At 43.5% G+C, this 14,657-nt stretch overlaps 1 protein-coding gene across 1 annotated transcript in view; it reads right to left on the bottom strand.

The window, feature by feature from the left end:
• Ptprt (protein tyrosine phosphatase receptor type T) overlaps window positions 1–14,657 on the bottom strand; it is a 784,117-nt gene that overhangs the window by 64,791 nt on the left and 704,669 nt on the right. Inside the window, exon 17 of the mRNA XM_042055120.1 lies at window positions 9,328–9,515. Within this exon, the coding sequence (XP_041911054.1) occupies window positions 9,328–9,515 (188 nt within the window). The remainder of the gene's footprint in view (window positions 1–9,327; window positions 9,516–14,657) is intronic.

The raw sequence follows: 14,657 nt of genomic DNA, 5'->3' as shown, positions 1-14,657 counted from the left end.
ACGATACATAATGATCAGATTGGGTAATTAGCATATCTGTCACCTCAGACAGATGCCATATCTTTGTGTTGGGAATATTCAAAACTTCCGGCAGCTATTCTGAAATATACAATCAACTGTTGTCAACACAGTCACACTACTTTAGATTTTAAAGCTGTTCTTCTTTTCCAACTTGTGCCCAAGTACCCACAAGCCATCGTTTCTCTTCCCTGCCCTCCTCCAAACTCTGCCCAGGTTCTAGTGACCACTGCTCTAGTCTCTGCTTCTTCAAAGCCGGTATTTTCATTTCCACATTTAAGTGAAACCATCTGTCTTTCCATGCCTGACTTATTTCACTTAACATAATGGTCTCTTGTTCATCCATAATGCTGCAAATGACAGTCTCATTTTTATGGATGAATATTTCATTGAGTATGCACACTACATTTTCTTTATCATTCATCTGCCAATGGACCACTAGGGTGATTCCATATCTTAGCTTTTGTGAGTTAAGATGTCTGTTCTATGTACTGATTTAAATTCCTTTGATGTATAACTTAATGTGGGACAGTTCTACTATATGGCAGTTCTATTTCTAGTTATTTGAAGACCCTCCATACTGTTTTCCATAATGGCTGTGCTTATTACATGCCCACCAATAACATGTGATTTCCCCTACCTCTTGATCCTCTACTAGCATTTATTTCTTTCCTTAAAAATAAAAATTTATTTGTATGAATATTTCTCCTGTGTGTATGCATATCATATGTGTGTCCGGTACCCTCAGAGGTCAGAAGAGGGCATCAGAGTTCTGGAGCTGTAGGTATGGATGGTTACTGGGTTGTTATGTGGGTTCTAGGGAATTTGGAATTTATCCTTGGTGTTCTGCAAGGATAATAAGTGCTCCTAACCACCAGACATCTCTCCAGCCCTCTATTTCCTGCCATTCTGACAACAGCTATTCTAAATAGGGTGGGTTCATAGCTCATTTTAGTTTTGATTTGCATTTTGGATAAAATTATTGCTAATCGCTTAAAATTTTTTAACCAGCACTTCCTAATTAAATATGTTATTTTCATATGTTAATTAAGTATGTTATTTTCCAGATGTTTTAGGGAAGAAAAAAAAGGGAAGGCTTAGTCCTTATTTTCAAGCCCAGTGGAAAAGCTTGCACTAGGATCTCCTTTTCTCTTCCAGCTCTGAGCTGGGAGCTGTCTCTACAGCCCCATTCCCGAGTCCACGGTTTTAGCTATACACACCACACATCAGCATCTAGGAGGTTGTTTCTGGGCCAGTAATTTTTTTCCTAAACTTCAGTGTTAGAAGGAATGAATTGCTGAAGATCCTGATTACAACCTTGGTGGTAGGAGCTAGAATGGTAGTTTAGTGGTTAAGAGTACTTACTCCAAGTTCAGTTTCTCACACTAAAGTCAGGAAACCACCTATAACTGCAGCTCCAAGGAATCTGATGCCCTCTTCTGGCCTCCACAGGCACAGCACAGACACACACAGACACAGACATAGATACATGCAGACACAGACAAACACACACAGACACACACACACACACACACGGACACACACACACACAGTGTACATAGTTTCCTCCATATTCCACTTAGCCTCAGCCCAATGTCACATCTTTTGCAGCACATCTTACTTATCTTAGTAACAGGCAGCAAAACCAAAATAAATATTAACAATGCCTGTAACAACTGCCTGCTCTTTTCCTATTCTGCCTTCGCTCATGTGCCTCGAAAGCAGTGGATCACAACCTGTGGGTCATGACCCCCATGGGAGGGGATTGAACGGCTCTTCCACAGGGGCTGCAAATTAGATAATCTGCATATCAGATATTTACATTGTGATTTATAACAACAGCAAAATTATAGTTATGAAGTAGCAACAAAAATCGGTTTATGGTTGGAGAGGTTGCCACAGCATGAGGAACTGCATTAAAGGGTTGAAGCATCAGGAAGGCTGAGAACCACTGCTTAAAACATTTTAGCTGGAGTTAAGCTATTCCCTTCTATGGTGAGGACATGAGCTTCCTTAACACAGGGTCTTCATTTCTTCTGTTTAATTATCTCCAGTGCCTGAAATAGTTTAAGGTACACCACGGGTACTTAGTTGGTGGTTCTGACCAAATGAGTGATTAGAAAAAACTATTAGATCAAAACGTAGCTGAAAACTCAACAGCCAATCATTTCACAGAGGATTCACCCAGGGAAAAGTCTTGTCTAAGACTACTCATAATCTTGAGATTTGAGTGAGAACTAGGTCTTGATTCTTGGTTCAAGAACTATTTTACTGGATTCTGAGGATCACTCACTTATTTGGGAGAGTTCCTGGATCAAACATAAACAAACAAATGCTGTTGGATGTGTTATGAATAGTATTGTAAGTAGAATGATAAAAAATAGGCCAAAAGGATTGAGTTAATAGTGTCACCTACTTGAGCTCTTTCTCAAGTTTGATACCACATGGGTTCAATGCCCTTGGCCACTTCCAGGAACTGGCCCACTTTCTTCCTGTTTGGACCCTGCCAGGACAGTGAGATGAACAGGTGGGAGCCTGGCTTTTTCATTTGGGTCATGATGATTTTGCAGAATAGAAGAGCGACCATGTTTTCTCATTTATGATCTGAGCATCTGCCACTAATTTCTCATGCTTGTCCCCAGAACCCCTCTTAGATATAAATCAAGGAACTGGACTGGAGTCCCTTTAGGAACAGGATGTTCTAGTAATCTGTTACCAACTGAAGGGTACTCTGTCTTGCCCAGGAAGCTTCCATTGCTGTGGTTATGCTCCATTAGGAGGCTGCCTGCCTGACATCACCCACAGATGACTAAGCAAGATGGCCTCTCCCTTCCAAAGCTGTGCACATGGTGCATCCGGCCAGAGCTGGAAAATAAACAAATGTTTGCTCTTCATTAGACTGCATCATATTCCTCACAGCTGTTCCTTGTTGCCTGAAATAGTCTTAATGGAGCTGTGATAACCAGACACCTTCTGGTTGCCCTACTGGGCTCGTTCCATTCATTACTGCGACAGGCTGTCTGGGTTGGATGGGATGAACACATTTGCCTTCTCTGTTTATCACAAAGTCACCTCTTTCTGTTCTCCTTCATCTTCCCCAAACCTGCTACTCTTCTGTTCATCACGGTCACAGGGCATGGAAACGCCCCTGCTCTCTAGTTAACATCTGTTCACATTTGCTGGCATGCGATGGTATCTTCTGTTTGTTTGCAGCTAGAAAAAGTGGAATCATCTTGGCTAGGGTAGGGAGGACAGGAAAGAAGAAAAGGCTCTGGAGTTCATGACCACGTCATGGTCTTTGAAAGTGACTGTGTTCTATCATTGGCAGATTTGTGGGTCAGACAATAGAGTAGGCAATGTGATGGCCTGTGGACATAGATATAGCCCACACTGGAAATTCTAAGGGTTTCCATAGACTAGTGGATAGTAATTTTTAAAGTATATTTTAATCAACTAGAAAGCTTGTTAAAATCTCTGATCCTTCTATAGCACATTTTGTTTTAATTGGTCTGAAATATGGCCAGGGCACTGCTGTTTTAAATTTTTCCCCCCAGGTAATTCTAACCTGAAGCCAAGATTAAAAATCTCAGCTGAGACCCAGATATGCATGGCAAGGGAAGTTAATTCGCCTTAGCCCTTCTTGAGTTCTTTGAACTCTGGTCAATCAGCTAGATCCTGAGACAAAACCATGGGAGAGGGAGCCCCCAGAGACTTCCATGGTAAGGAGACCCAATTAGTCTGGCCAAAAGGTTCTTATTTAGACTCTCATAAAATTAGCTACACAAAGGACTCTAGTGACCAACTCACCAACCCACTCATCTTCAGTACATGAGGATAGAAATGAGAACCCAAGGCAAGAGATGATTCATTGTAGATCACCTACATACTTACGTGAGTCCAGGCATTTGACTCTCAGTGTGGGATAATCTATGTATTATTACTTCAAGTATTGAAAACTAAAAATGTATATTGAAAGACTCAAGTTCCCATATCAAAGAGAACAAGAAGACTTTAAAGCTTTATCTACAGAGTGTGAGTATGCGATCATATGAGCTCTGGGCCCAGTCTCCATGTTTGGATGGTACAGTTTCCATCTTTTCCAAGAATTATCGCCTGGCTGCTTACTTGCCTCTCACAGCTCTTCTCTGATACAAGATTTAAAGTACAACTCTACTTCAAAATTTTCTGTCCCATCTATGGCCCCCATGACTCCAGGAATGAAATCCAAGTTCCTTAGTGTGGCAAATACTGGCCCCTTCCTGGACATATAGGCTCCTGGTAATAACTCCAGTCCCAACTCCCTTCATACACCCTCTCATATTTTATAAACCAAGCTACTTGTGTTTCCTCTAACTCAATCTACATTCTATTCTCCCATGACATAGCTTGTAGTTCTCTGTCCAGAACTTCCTTCCCTGTTTGTATTCACTATTCTTATTTTTTGTTCATTTGGTTTAGACTAGTGTTTTCCTGAAACCACTAACATATTTACCCTCAGGCTAACATGCTCTATCCCTATGGGTCACTATAATTCTGGGCATTCCTTTGTTGTCACATTTTGTCCTACAATTAAAATTATAAGTCTATATGCCTGGTTTTAATCATAAACTCAGCTTCTCCAGGTGGGGTCATGCTCACTGTATCTCTTCAGTCCTTATGGCCTCCATTGAAAGTACTCTATACCTTCCTAAAGGGAGACTTTCAAAAGTCCAGGGTACTAGTCTCTGCTGACATGCTGGATTATTTCATCTGGTCTTGTGAGTTTTCTCTTAGCAGTGTTTTCTCTGTAGCCCGGGCTTCTTTCTCAAGGTTAAATTCATACAGCCAACTGTTCTTAAGGACACTGCAAACTCAGTTCAGTTGAACTTCCAGCTGCTCCAGATCCAACTTCTCTGTAATTTCTCATTGCTGTTGGTAGCAATTCCATTTTTCCAGAGGTTCAGGTAAGAGCTAGTTCAGGGTCATCCTGGCTTCCTTTCTTTTAACTCCATGTATTAAGTGTTCTTGGCTCTATCTTTATGACATATTGAGAACCCAGACATTTTCTTCTAGACTCTTGTGCTGGCCTTAGGCAGAGTTACTATTGTCCCATCAGGGTTACCACATTCCTGGCGTTACCTTGCCTCCTTAGGTCCCACTCTCAACACAGTAGCTAGAATGAGTCTTTGAACATAAAACCAGACCATTCACACCTGTAGTTCTCCAAGCTCTGCAGTAAATTTCCAGTTTATTCAGAGTAAAAACCAAGCTCCTTATAACAGTTTGTAATGTACCAAAGCACCAGGTCCCTCCTTACCTTTCCAATCTGATTACTTCATGCTTAGCACATATTCACTATATCTTGACCAGCTTTCTTTTTTCCTTGTACACGCCTTGCTATGGACATCCCTTCCTCCAAATCTTAAGGACAATCCTCTTACCTTAATTAATATTGGGCTGCTTGCATGCCATAGCCCTGGATTATACCTCTCCCTTTCCTGGCTCTGCTCTCTTTTTCTAGCAGATCATATCACTCTAGGATTAGTAGTTTATGTCCTCTTCTAGAATCTGGCACGTGGTCCTCCTATGAAGAGTGGAGTCTGAGTTCCCTCTGCACTAGAAGAATAGAGGCCTTTCCTTTGCTCATATCCAACACAATGTGACATCAAAGTCTAGGTCACCAATGATATGCAGTTTTTAACTTGTTAGGTAGGAGGCTCGCCTTAGAGCTATATATACAAGTTCACCCTGGGAGGTGGTGGTGCACACCTTTAAACCCAGTACTCAGGAGTCAGAGTCAGGCAGGTGTATGAGTTCAAGGACAGCCTGGTCTACAGAGTGATTTCCAGGACAGTCAAGGCTACACAGAGAAACCCTGACTCAACAAACAAACAAACAACAACAAAAACAAAATCAAAACCAACCAACCAAATAAAACCAACCAACCAAACACAAGCCCAGCTGCTTTGGAAGTTATTCCTCCATCTTGCCAGGAATATCAAACTACCCAGGAGGCTGTTTGGAGGAATCTCAGTGAGAATCTCCATTGTGACATCAGATGACATGTGCATCAGTTATTAGACATCAGACTAAAGACACTGTTGACAGCAGCCCCTAACCATGGAGCCTTGTACTACAAAGAAGAGATCAACTGTACCTCTTGTTCACTGTTCAAATTCCTAACCCATAGAACTAATTATTGCAATAAATCAATGGTTTTCTGTTGCTCTTAACTGAGGCAGTTTGTTTTTCAGCCTATGCCTATTTTCTATTTCCCCTGCTAGAATACAAGCTTCGTGAGGGGCATGGGTTTCTTCTCTCACAGTCGTATCCTAAATGTCTACACGAGTCCTTGGTTGGAACGAATACTCAGGAAATATTTACTGGACAAACCTGGGAATGACTACTGTGTAGCTAAGTTGGATTTTAGAAGGTGCAGTTTGCTAAAGCTGAGGGTCCCTTAGATGTCAGCTCGTCAACTCCACACACACTGGCATGAGAAAAAATTAAAGCAGAGCGGAATAGGGAGGTGACAGGCAAGGGCATCACATAGCAGCCTGTGTGACAGCAGAACTGGAGGCTCAGGGTTTTATGTCTACACTCAGTCTTCAAGCAGATCTGTAATGCATGTTCAAGATGAAGATTCTAGGAGCCTTTATGATAAAAGAAAAAGCACAGCAGTGTTTCTAAGGAACTGGACTACCACATCCTACAAAGTAGCATATTTCAACTGACAATGCTTTCCAATTAACTCCAGGTTAATCATACAATGCTTTGAACCAGAAGCAAGGCACACTAGCTCACTGATTAATACAATTAGAACTAACGAGGGTAAGGGTGGCCTTACTAGTGAGATTTCTGGGTGAGGCTCAAATGATGGAATAATAGTTATACTTTGCTGAAAATTAAGTTTGTTTCCATGCTAGGAAGTCTGGGAGAGGCTGACAGGTATAAAGAGGAATTAAACAAAACCAAAGGACAAACAACTGATCATACAGGAATGGATGGTTTAGAAGATAATATGTTAGGAAGGAATGTACCAAAACAGTCAATGCATCTGTATTTCTGTTCTTGAATTTTGGATTGAAAGTTCATAGAACAGGTTAAGTACATTTGACAATTTGTATACCTTTCTGATGAACTACATACCTCTCTGGATGCTATTTGAAACTTCAAGACAACTTTTAATAACTGGGGGTTCATCGAACTCCAATAATATTGAGTATGGCTTTACAAACAACGTATCCTGTGCTGAGGTGTTTGCTCAACAAACTGATCTGTATCCATGTGCATCAATGCAGACACAGGGTTTGGGACCATGCATCCTTTTAGGAAATAAGACCCAGAGATGATGAGAGCATTACCTGTAACTCTTGTTCCAACAGTCTTCCAAAATAGGTAGTCTTGTAACTAGCCTGGCAGAAGAGGAAATATTTGAAAGAAAGATTTGTACCCTTCTGTTTGCTATGGGACTCCAGAAATGATGGGCCCCAATGAATCCCAGGCTGGGGAAAGGGAAAGGCTGGACCAGCTTTGGTGCCAGCCAGAGGAGATGCTTGCCTCTTGGAAAGATGCATCACCCAGCTCTGACAAGCCTGTGATGGACACATGCATATCCCCTGGCTTCTGTTTCATCTTTTCTATGAGAGGGCAACAATGCTGTAGAAAAAGCCCCAACCAACCTGCAGTCTTTCTCTCCTTGGTTTGGTAAAGTATAAGCAAATCAATTTTCCTCTATTAATCTGTGTCTTAACATATTTTTTTAAAGGAAGATTTTTTAAAAAAAAAATCTCAGAGACTCGTGTAATAGACTGAGTACACACAGAGAAATGGTATTTGACTTAGACTGTATTTGAAATTAACTGCTGGTTCCCCTGAGCTGGTAATTTCATCCACTGGTATGAATGCTTTTGTTCTCAAAGTATGTCAAACACACCCCTCTCCACTGTTTCATATTCCCATAAAGTTTTAGGAGTACATTGGTCCATAAGGCACACTCTTCAATAATGAATTTAAAAACTGAGATAGCAAAATTATGTGCCAAGATCACATAGTTTATCACACGGGACCCCAGCTATCCCAAGTTTAGTGTGATTTCCTGTCCTCCCACGACTTTAGAAATACTATGTGTAAGCGTGTTCTAGGGGTATAGTATGAGGGTAAACTTAGTCTGAGCTGGAGTGAGACAAGGAGCCGTCACTGCACACAGTGGAACTAAACAGAACACATTTGGGTCATGGCTGCATGTGACAGAAAGAAGAAAACAGAGAGGAAGGAGAAGAAGGAAGGCAGGGAAGGAGGGAGTGATGCCTACTGGGTATCATTTAGCACATGCCACACAGAAAATGCTGAAGAGATGTTGGCCAAGGAAGAAATAGGGGAAGAAGGGAAACAAATCAGGAAGATGACTGTAACTGGGCTCCACTGTCACTAAGAGAACTTCTTTTTTGGAGGGGAGGAAGGGTGAGCTTCTCTTTGGTCTAGGAAAATATTTTAATGGATTTTTCCTTTGTGCTTTTCCTTTGTAAAAGGTGAGATCCAGTAGGTAAGATTCAAAACAAAAAGAGTTAGACAAAGACAGCAGGAAGAGAAGAAATTGTTTTGTACAATAGAGCCAAGGAAACATGGGAGTCATTCCTCGGGTGCTGAGGGCGTCGCTTGAAGACATGAAAGAAGACCCAGGACAGAGGAGAAGACAGAGACCTGGGAGAAACTAGAACCTCAAGGGCCTGGCTAGCATGCTGCATGGTTAGGAATCTACATAATAATGTCAGTTTCAGGCATTTGCCATACTTTGCTAGGGTTGTTTGTCACCTCCTGAGCTCCTGAAATAACTACAGCACGCATTCCTATCTTTTGCAGTAGAGGTGGTTTGGGAGTGAGGGGCTTGTAGGGGTACAGGGATGACCAGTGCAGGAGGGAGGAGGAGGTAGAGAGAGCGAGCACAGCAGTCAGTGCCCTGCATGGTCTTGGTGGAACATGGTGAGAACAGCATAGAGGCAGGGACACAAGGCAAGAGGTGAGCAGGAAAAAGCAGGCACACCAGGCACTACTGGCAGCAAAGATGGGCTGGCTTTTCTACAGTGCATGGCAAGAGGCTTGAGCCATTCTACCTTCAGAGTGAAGAACGGTTGTCTCTAAAATGGAGGGATTCGGGGCATGCTTTCTTAAGTTCAGTGTCTAGGTTCTAGTTTAAACATAAGTTCTGATTAAGTGGGCCTGCAGGAGCATTTCCACCATGTTCCCAGGCATTGTTAATGCTTATGGTCAGAGGTCAGAGGTCAGAGGCAAGGCTTTAGCGCTCCAGATACTCACAGGCTAGTCTCTTACCTCGTATTCCTCCTTGAAGCCGTAGCCCTGGCCTCGCTTCATCTGAGTGATGTGTTGAAGCAGGTCGGCTACTCGGATGGCAGGCTGGAACTGGTCCCGGGGGTAGCTCATCTCCACAGGGTCACAGGTCCGGTAGGGGTGAGTCTGAATGGTGAGGGTAGGCTGGGACAGCTCCCCACGACTGCTGTCTGCTTCAAAGAGAAAGAAGCAGGACAAACTCTAACTTTGGGAGTTTTGTTCTTTGCACCCCACTCCCACCCCCAGCGTGGCCTGAGGAGGGCGGAGGGAATGAACTGGATACTCCGCTGGTCAGGAAATTATAGAAAGACAAAAGACACCGCATCCCTGGCTTGGCTGCATGCACAGATCTAAATGGCGAAATAACAAACTGTACATGTGGATTTCCTTCGTTCATTTCAGTTTCAAGGGCTTATTATTGATTGTGTGAAGACAAAGGGACAGTTTAGTGACTATCCCTTGCCTGTCCTGTCTCTTCTCTAGGCTTGTAGTGTGCCTTGGCCAACCCCAGCCAATCCCAGAGCTAGTAAGAAGCCAGGCTTTAGGGAGCTGCAGGCCCAATGTAATGTAAAATGTAGGTTAATTCAGTTGCTTGTCTGCAGGTGAGGAGAGTCTCAGGTGCTTGGCCAAAAGATCCATGTGACTGCTTCCTGGACGGCATGTCTGCAGTCTGATTGCTCTCCTAGTTTGTTTCCTTTGGGTTGTACACCGGGATGAAGTATAGCTAGTTTTGGACTCTCAATAGGCAGCAGGGATCCTACCTTCCAGCCACGCCCTGCAGCAATGGGCTCTGTAACAGAGGCCACCTTCATTGTCCTGACATCTATTCTCCCCTTACTACCACTGACCCTGAAATGTCCCTGATCCCACTTTGCAGATTTCTCTAATTGTTTTCCTTTGCTCTCACCAGACATGACTCTCATGTGTATCCCTACGCCACACCCATTGATATGGCAGTGGGGATATATATATACCTCAGGTGGAAGTGTCTACCTAGCATGCTGCAGAGCCCCAAATTTGGTTCCCACCATCACATAATACTTGGTTTGCATGAGCTTATTATCCTAGATATCCAAGTGGAAAAACAAGAGGATCAGTTACCCTCGACTAAATAGTAAATTTGAGGCCAGACTTGACCACCTGAGACTCTCTCTATCTAAAAAAAAGGAAAAGAACAAATAAAATAAAATAAAATAAAATAAAATAAAAACCTATGCCTTCACCTCATAGAAATCTCTCTACATCTCTACGGAGCTCCTTTAAATACTTTCTGTTGTCTGGTCATTCTGGAAACAGTTTCTCTTTCCCAGAATCATCTAGGCTTGGCATGTTCACATCCTCTGAAATACTCTGAAAGTCTCTGCCCTGGGGCCATTTTGTTTGTACCATACAAGAGATAAGACCTGCCAGATATGGCAGTTGATGGGCATATCCAGATGTTCTCAGACACTAAGGCCCCCACGCAGACATCCATGAAGCCTGTGCTATGCTCATTTCCTGAGAGACGCTGTATATATTCCAGAGCTTTCTGCAACTTGTCTTTTTGAAAGCCATGTCCCCCTCAGCTTGTCTTTCCTGTCACAATAATCCGTCAGACAGGCTCTCCGGGAAAGCACAATCCAGTCCAGCATCAAAGTCAGTTTCTCACAAGACAGGATACTGGGGAGACAGGTGTGGCCTGCAGAGTGAGCAGCTGACCACACTTAACCAACCGCTCTTGGCTTTAGTATTGAAAGTACAATGTCTAGGAAACCCCTCAGTTCTGGGATGAGAGCCTTGGTTCCCTCATGTGCTCATCTGTATTGAGTCGGGGCAACCTTCTTCTCTTTCCTCCCTTCCGTCTGACCCCACCTGTTCCCGTCTCCAGAGGGGGACAAGCTATGGCTTGGATTAGCTTGAGCTTGAGACACTGACTGGGCCACACTTCACCAGGAGCTGAAGTATCATGTGTCACCTATGGTCTCAGCATTTCCTGCTTCAACGCAATGAGTAGACAAGACAGAGTCAGCCTTTGGAAATTAGCTAAATTCTCTAACAGACAGATATAAAGGATAGAAGTTCATACACAGGAAAGAAGGGTTACAGGGAGAGGCTAAAAAATTTTCCTGGCTGCACTGAGATTATTTCTTACTTTTTCTCCCACGATTTGGTAATAGGTTGATACATCTTCAATAGCACTGATTGAATGTAACTCCTGGCACGTAGTGGGGTTGAGTCCCTGCTAACATCACATTCTTGTGATTTATGCATTAGACTTATGAGACCCAATTTCATGCCAAGGATTTTTTTAGACAGTGGCAAAGTAGGAAGAAAAGGAGTCTACACTCAAAGCTTGATGGTCTAGAAGAGAAAATAGAGCTGCCTGAAGCAAAAAGATCAGCACCTGAGAGATGGAGACATGTTTAAGAGCAGAGAGGCAGGCATAAAGAAGAACGGCGGGACCGTGCTGTGGCAGATAATGGGAGGCAGATCCAGAAGAGCTGAGAACGCGAGGACTCTTAAAACCAGTGTGACACCCACCGTTGAGGGTTCTGCAGAAGAATCCTACATTTTAAAGACTCACACCCTTGGCCGTAGGTGTCCCAGCTGGCATGCATTGGAAATTCCCTTTGCATTGGAAGCATCCTTCCTGTACCGCTCCTGCGGTGGTGTCATGGGACTGGAGATGGAGGTGACATCAAATCAAACGCCAGAGCCCTTATTTCCCAGTTAAACACCATTATGTGGATGCCCTGCCCCCAACTTTCTAAAGGACTCAGGGTGTAGGCTGCATGGGGAACCAGCTGCCTGGCAGAGGCAGGCTTCCTTGGAGTTGGCACCTGGCAAATTTTTGTGAGACGCCAAACATTTCCAAACTGAAAAGGCTATCACTATGGATATTTCCCCCCAAACACATTGCTAGACAGACTGTAAACTTAGTGTCAGCAAAACCAACAGTGGAATGGAAAATAAATGCATTTGGAATTTAGCAACTCGTATTGCTGCAACATTTGTGATAATGCCGATGCCAGCACTAATGATGCCACGAGGACTTGGAACCAAGGGATTTTCAAGGTTTATTAATTCAACTGGTTGTACTCCCTTTTCCGATGTATCTTACCTCACCTATTCCCTTATTAACCTTCGATAATGCAGAAGTGATGTCTTTTATCACACCCCATTTCGCCAGACGCACTATGCTTAATTTTCCGTCATTAGGTTTAATGAAAACCCAATTTCACAACTCACTTCTCTCAGGCACCTACAAGTAAGGCTACGTTTTTTATCAGCACCAATTAAAAAGCGTTATGATGTTCCTATTCGAGAGGGAGCCTTAAAACTAATGTGTGAGTCTGCCGCAAATTCAACAAGGGTGCCAGGAATTCACACGCTGCCCATAAAATGTAACTCAAACCAGCTGGCCCAGGGAGAGGCCATTTGTCATTCTCCCTCCTCATCAGACCTTTAATTTTCATACTTCCATTCATCGGTCTTGCATGTTTATGTATCATGTAATAATAGTTGTGGTTTATTCTGCACCTCCTATGTAACTGCTGCCCAAGCCTGTGATGGCTTTTCTCTCACTACCGTTTGCAGGGAGCTTGTGGGGTGGGTTCAAGGGTTTGGGGCACATCAAAAAAATTTTGGGTCAACAGTTACCTGTCTGTCTGGGTTCTTCTCTTCCTGCAGCTCATCTTCCTGTCTCCACGGATTCTGGCATATGCCCCCCTCTTCTATCGCGTGCTCCCAGCCTCCCAGTCTCCCTGTTGTCTCGGTCACACTGTTCCACTCTCTTGATTGACACTACCACTGCAGCTGGCTAACAGAGGCTTCCTAAGTACCAGCCTCATACAAAACACATGCTAGCTACACATACACATGGCAGGCTGGGCAGGAAGATGTGCTGCAGCAGAGATAAACACACCAAAGTCCTTGCAGGGAGAGGGATGAAGAGATAAGTTGTTCACAAACAGGTCTAATAAAGCTAAGCAGGGACGGATATTCAGGAGACAGCGGATTACGTGCTGCAGGTCTAGGCGCCATGGAAACCTGCCACATCCTTCATAATTCACCTCCGTGCCTCTTGCCATCTCTGTGTACAGTCGGTGTTGGTACTGCCTGATAGAACTTTCTGTGACAAGGGCAGTGTTTTCCCTCTGTGACTTGCAATATGGCACCCATTAACTACACGTGGCTACGGAGTGACAGAACGGTGGCTAATGTGACAGAGGAATTGAACTTTATTTTGTTTCGTTTCACTGGAAGCACCCTCACGTGGGACCTCAGGAGATGACATCCTCAGCAAAGTATTTGCCCAACAGCATGGCTCCTAAGTCTGATCCCCCCAGAATCCATGTAAAAAAGCCAGGCAAGGTGCCACACACATGGACTCCCAGGGCAGGGGAGGCAGAGATAGTTGGAGCATGCTGGCTAGTTGGCCTGGCTAAATAAGCAACCTCCAGGTTTAATGAGAAGTCCTGTCTTAAAGAATGTTAGAGTAAGACATTCAGTGTCCCACGCTGGCCTCCTACAGGCACACACATACGCCCCTCCCCCGCACACATATAACCACACATTCATGCACACACACGCCCATACACTCACTCCCCATTTAAAGATGAGTGTAGGGAATCTATGGCAGACTGTCCAGAGGAAATACTGCGCAAGCCACGGATATAATTGAAAATACTCTTGTAGCAACATTAAATAATATTTTTATAAAAGAACACAGGCAATTTATTTCAAGCAGTGCATTTTTTAAAACCCAACATATCCAAAGAAAGATTTCAGCGTATGCTCAGTGTAAAATTATTGATGTTTTCTGTTACATTCTTTCCGGATACCAAAGCTTTGGAACCTAGTGTGTACCTTTCACTCCTGGAGTGGTTTCAGCCAGCCCGGTCATATTTCCAGGGCTCAGCAGACACTGGTGACTAATGGCTACCGGGTTAGACAATACAGGTACACACAGATATATCTAGGTCCAGGTAAAATCCTAACGAGAGATTATTTAGAGCTTGAGTGAACTCTAAACCAAGAGATATTGGTCTTGTGTAAGACAGCTCTAGCCCAAGCACGCTGCAATAAAACTTTAGACAACAACAGAAGGGCTCTATAGTTTCACCATCAGCATGGCAGCTACTTGCCACCTGTGGCTATCAACCACCTGAAATGTGGACAGCGTGACAGAGGGCACGCATATGTAATGTCAATTACTTTAAATGTAAGTAACTGCATTTGGATAGTGGTTAATCATCTTCTAAACTTCATTAGAAATATAGTAAAATATACAATCATATGTATGTGGGCTTTGTTTCATTTTAGCCTTGGCT

This window comes from Arvicola amphibius, chromosome 5, assembly GCF_903992535.2.
Source record: "Arvicola amphibius chromosome 5, mArvAmp1.2, whole genome shotgun sequence".
NCBI classification, from domain to species: domain Eukaryota; kingdom Metazoa; phylum Chordata; class Mammalia; order Rodentia; family Cricetidae; genus Arvicola; species Arvicola amphibius.
This window is presented reverse-complemented; position numbering and strand designations above follow the sequence as displayed.